General features: G+C 38.7%; 1 protein-coding gene across 1 annotated transcript in view; it reads left to right on the top strand.

The window, feature by feature from the left end:
* The first annotated feature begins 465 nt into the window (after positions 1-465).
* The window catches only part of NAALADL1 (N-acetylated alpha-linked acidic dipeptidase like 1), a 38,531-nt gene continuing 32,996 nt past the window's right edge, over positions 466-6,000 (top strand). The window contains exon 1 of the mRNA XM_077287741.1: positions 466-1,043. Within this exon, the coding sequence (XP_077143856.1) occupies positions 847-1,043 (197 nt within the window). The 5' untranslated portion in view covers positions 466-846. The remainder of the gene's footprint in view (positions 1,044-6,000) is intronic.

The following is a 6,000-nucleotide window of genomic DNA, read 5'->3' as shown; positions in this document are numbered from 1 at the left end:
GAGGGACCAGAAGAACGTGGTGTCTGATTCTACATACTCCTGCACTGATTAGAAGCACTTCACTATCATATTAAACAGTGCAGGTTTCTGGTAGCAGTGAAGGGGTTAATCTGTTCAGTTGAGCGCTCCTGGAGCTCTCCTGCTTTGATAATCTCAGCTGTTGGAGGTGGAGGAACCAGTTAAAAGTCCACCCCTGAGTACCTACAGAGTTCCTACAGACTGATAGAGGATGCCATGTGCTGATGTACGGGCACCATTCCCACGGCTTTCTTCAGTAAACGGGGTCTTATCTAACACTTCTTGTCTTGATCTTTAGGGCACTGTCATCAGCCTTTCTGTTAAGAGATCCACTCAGTCTGGTTAAATAATAATCTTTTGGATCAAAGGTAGATAATCTTGTATCAGCTTGTGAAGTAAACTCTGATTTGCAGAAAATGTACTGCCAGCTTAATAAGTAGTTATAAAACTCAGTGCTATGAAACAGAATAAGACATATCATTAGCACGTGTTGCACTGTATGACCTCCTCCACACATTACCTGATTCGGAATAGCAATATATTATAAAAATTAATATTACCCTACAATAAATGCTGCGATAAATGCATTTAGTTCGTTTTACCAAAGGACAAAGGACACATTTTGGTGATTATGACTTTAAAAAAAAACGTTGTAGTGCTATAAACTGATAATATGTTACTTGCACTGTTATATATGGTGGAAGAACATCTTACTCCGTTATCTGAAGCCAAATCTAAACCAAGGTCGTAATGAGATAATAGTTTTATAAAAAGTTCAGAGCAAGAACAGTTTTTCTTCTTTTGGTTGTCTCGGATTAGCGAGGAACGATGAATTTATGGAAAATAGTTGGGGGCATTTTTGGGGGAGCTTTGATATTGGCTATTGGATTACTTATTGGACACTTTGGCATCTCAAAGACTTCCACACCATCATGGGTTAAAGATCTTTCAAAAGATGTCGATGAAGATTTTATTCGAGAGTTCATGAAAGAAGTAGACAGCCAAAACATCAGGGAAAATCTGAGGTGAGAATTTTTTTTGTTTTGTAACGAAATGAACAGTAATCAATCAATACATGTATCAATAATATCGCTAATGTTGTCTGATGGGGACAGGTACACTATTCATTACATTAATATGAGTAATAACTGGTCATTGTTCAGTAGCAGAGATAGCTTCTGATTGATCAAAAAATTATCAGAATTGCTCAAAAATTATCCATTGTGGTTTGTAATGATCTATCTAATTATGACATTTGGCAAATAAGAATTTCAAAATAATTTGAAAATTAATGTGTAAAGTATATAAACAATGTAAAACTTGTATCATCATTTTATTAAAAGATGCTTTTAATTGCAGTTTATCATCAAGGCTCTTGGTTTGTCTCGTTATTTGCCCACATAATGTGGATGAAACAGATTAATACTAATACATGAGGGCAATTTTCTGTCAATATCAGAAATTAGATTTTAAGGAACTTACATCGACTAGCCTCTATTCTATCAGCCTTTCACCATTGCTTTCCTCTTCTAGGGACATATATAATGACCAGCAAATGCCACAATTAGATTTGGATACATCTGATAAAAACGAAGACTAAGGGGTGATCTTATTACAATGTATAAATATATGAGGGGACACTACAAAGACCTTTCTGATGATCTTTTTACTTATAGACCTGAGACAGGGACAAGGGGGCATCCTCTACGTCTGGAGGAAAGAAGGTTTAAGTATAATAACAGACGCAGATTCTTTACTGTAAGAGCAGTGAGACTATGGAACTCTGTGCCGTATGATGCTGTAATGAGTGATTCATTACTTAAATTTAAGAGGGGACTGGATGCCTTTCTTGTAAAGTATAATGTTACAGGGTATATACTAGATTCTTTGATAGGTGTTGATCCAGGGAACTAGTCTGATTGCCGTATGTGGAGTCGGGAAGGAATTTTTTTTCCCCAATGTGGAGCTTACTGTTTGCCACATGATTTTTTTTGCCTTCCACTGGATCAACATGTTAGATTAGGCTATGGGTTGAACTAGATGGACTTAAAGTCTCTCTTCAACCTTAAAAACCATGTTACTATGTAATATTTTAAACATTATAATAAAACCACCAACATGAGAAAAAAAACTTATAATACTTAAGTGCCATAGACAGCAGAGATTTATTAATTCATTGTTTAAAAAAAATAACATAAAAACGTTAAAAGAGACTACGTATAGACAAAGGGCCAGATTCTTTATAGCATTGTTAGTCTAGTTTTTGGTGGTTTTGCCTGTTTTTTTCTTTGCCCCTTGTTCTTTTACTTTGCCCCCTTTTTTAAGTAATTTGATATATGTTTGCCTGCTTTTGTTTTATGCAGCAGAGTTTGGGATTTCCAAAGGTTTTCAGCTGATTCATTAATTGCGACTTTAGAAGTTGAAAAAGTTTTGCACCAACATGTTCCAGTTCCCCTTAGAATGGTTTTATGTACATCTGTCATTTTTGTTACCGTATTTTTTGCACAATTTTTAACAGAATATGATACTTTAGGGTAAAGATTAGGTTAACGACAAAACATTTTTATTTTGCACAAAATTCATGAACAATGTGCGCCATTTTGAAGAATTTGTTTTAAAAAAAAAATAATTCAACCAATACAAAAAACAAAACAACCCTGCAAATGATGAATTGGGTAAAAAGAGTCTACCCATATGAAGCAGAATGGAGTGAATAGTACATAAAAAGTTTATACAAAAGAAACTCCTAGCCATCGACAAAGTGCAAAAGTAGTTAATAATCATTAGGGCGTAAGTCAGAAGGATCATGGAATAATGAGATGGCGTAGAAGTGATGCAAACAGTGCTCAGTGTCAAAGAGCCCCAAATGCCACGTGACCCAACACTCCAATACATGCTCACCCCAGGTGAATTATTACACGTGACATGCTAGTTTGTGGCTCTTTATCCCTAAGCATTACTGGAATTACTCCTATACTCCTCATGTAGTATTTTTCCAATTTATTGTTGGTCTATCGAGAGCATTTTTCGCATGTAATTCTGTACTGTTTTCATTAGATTTCTCACCGTCTCCCATAATTTTGTGTCTTTTTCATTTGTTAATTTTTTTAACGATGAATTAATAAACCTTTGAATTTTGATAGGATATCTCACAGATAGCACTTGCACCTTGTCACGGGGGTACTGGGTAGACTAAGGCTGGTTACCCGGGCTCCTGCGATATCCCTCAGGCTAGGGAAACCCTGTCTGTCCCTCTCCCAGAAGTTACACTAAAGGTGTGCATGTCTGGGCTGCCAGGCCTGACCCTGACTCCTGTTTCAGCCTTAAGCTGAAACCACCACCCGCCACCCAGTGATAAGACCACACACCAACCCCTACAGAAAGCACAGACAGGGAAAACTGAAAAACGCACCACGCCGCAGACACACAGGAATACACTATAATGTGCACAGGGCAAAACAAATACAAATATAGGAAGGAGAAATATAACGAAGGATAATGCACCACCAGATACGATATTCCTATAACAAGACCACCACTCCAGACCGGAATCACTAGGCACAAAACACAAGCTATAATCGGCGACGCCCAAAGTCCAGCACGACTATTTAAAGGCCGTGGGCGTGACCCAGCCTCCAACCTGATTACCAGCTAGATTAACCCCGAGCAAGCTGGATAAAGTCTAGCCGACGCCACTGAGCGTGTAGTGGACGTATGAGGAATTACCGCTGTCTGTCGGATGCCCTAGTGTGAACAGCGTCCGACATGACACACCTACAATAGTCTGTAGAGGTAGTTCACATGTCTGATTTTTTTTCCTCTGACCGAGTGATACCCACATAAGTATGGAGACATGTCCAATATTGATCCAAGTGTTGGATCAAATTCACCAATGTAAGACTGTGTCCGTGAAAAAATTGGACAGCAGTCAGATTCCATCATCTTTGTGCTGCCCGTTTTTCACGGACTGTTCGACATGAAACTGTTTGAAAACTTCCATCAGTTTTTTTCTCCTTCTGAGCATAACTAATGTAATAGATAGACAACCGATGAAGCATATATGGCCTCTGATCAACATTTATAACACATTTATACTTTGTTAAACTTGAGACACTGTAAAATTTTGGTTGAATATTAAGCCAGACGTACTAGATGATATCTACTGTGGGTAATAATTACTTTTCATGGTCAATTTTATTATTTTTGACAGTTCAGTGTAGGATTTCATGCTAAAATTCTACGTCCTTTTGCTTCAAGCTGATAATAGATAGATGGTATTTATTAACACGTTCCTCCATCTTCTCATACACTTTATGCAGTTAATAGCCTCTGTGTCTGTACTGTTACATACTTAGGCAGTTAACTGGTTCATGCAGCTTTACATGAACACCCGAGCCTTACACTATGGCTGGTCCAAATAACTAAAGCAATTGTTACCATCCACCTCTCGTGTCTCCCCTTTTCCTCATAGATTGTAAGCTTGCGAGCAGGGCCCTCATTCCTACTGGTATCTGTTTTGAACTGTGATTTCTGTTATGCTGTAATGTCTATTGTCTGTATAAGTCCCCTCTATAAGTTGTAAAGCGCTGCGGAATATGTTGGCGCTATATAAATAAAATTATTATTATTATTATTATTATTAACAGAAATATCTTTGGCTAGCAGGTAAAAGGGTATTAGAGATTTGTGTCAAATACACAGGCTGTGCCATAAATGTCTAATAGATGGAGGTATCAATTCTAGGAACCTCACCTGTCTCTAGAACAGGGGATTCACCACCTGGAGAGGTGGCTGATGATTGGTGCACCTAGGTAGAGCGTGAATGGTGTGGGAGTCACAAAAACAGCCAAGCATACAGTATTTGTATCTAATTCCACCTCTCCACTCTCTCCACCTAGTTGCGATGGCCAGAGACTGCTGCACCATGTAGGACAGGGGGTCAGGAGAACCTCATTCTGGATGAAGGGTTGGTTCCCAGAGATGATGTAGTTCCCACATCTATTATACAATTTTGGCATTTCCTGTATATATTGTATGCCACAAATGTCTAAAATGGGAATGCCACTTTGAGCCAGACACATAGATGACATATTAAATATGTTTATTTCAGTGGAAAATAAAATTTACCACTGATAGACACCTCTAACAGTTCATCATCCATGAAGGGAACAATAGGATCTTGGTTTATAAAATATAGAATGTTAGAGTTGGAAGTGAACTCCAGGGTCATCGTGTCCTAGACCAAGCTGATCTGGTTTCCCTGTCGCCTACCTTCTGGGGAGAACACTTGATGGCTCAATGGATAGCATTGTTGCTTCAGGTTTCAGAACCTACCAAGGACAACATCTGCAAGGAGTTTGTATGTTCTCCCCGTGTTTACGTGGGTTTCCTCACGGTTGTCCTGTTTCCTTCCATACTCCAAAGACATACTGATAGGGAATCTAGATTGTGAGCCCCAATGGGGACAGTGATGACAATGTCTGTACAGCCTACAGAACATGGTGGTGCTATACAACTAAGTATAATAATTAAGTATTTTCAACCATTGGCATAGAAATAGCTGTAGCCCATATGCCTGTCTGCAGCATAATACTACTCAGTGCTGAGTTGGAAATCAAAGTAATTGCACTTTATAAAATAAGTCCGGACACAGAGAGCTTCCTGTATACTTCCTTTTTATGTTGTATATAGTTCCTGTGGAGTCATGATATCTAATGGTCCAAATAGGCAGTGGTCCATAGTCCACATTTTATACCTGGGTCTAAGAGATGCTAATATTTATAATTGGGGTGCAGTCACCAAAAATCTGCTCCAAAGACCTCTTTACATTTCATGTGTTTGTTAACGCAAGCCTCCTACTGGAGAAGTCTCCCTAACACCAAAGCTTGGGGTGAAGTGTCCCTAGAAGACCATCTAAGGAGAACGTGTGAGCATAACTTGCTTGCCAGTACCTGAGAGTACACGAGAGTACACATAGGTAGC

Source organism: Ranitomeya variabilis, chromosome 2 (assembly GCF_051348905.1).
Source record: "Ranitomeya variabilis isolate aRanVar5 chromosome 2, aRanVar5.hap1, whole genome shotgun sequence".
NCBI lineage: Eukaryota > Metazoa > Chordata > Amphibia > Anura > Dendrobatidae > Ranitomeya > Ranitomeya variabilis.
Note: the sequence above shows the minus strand (reverse complement) of the source record. Positions and strands in the feature narration are given on the sequence as shown.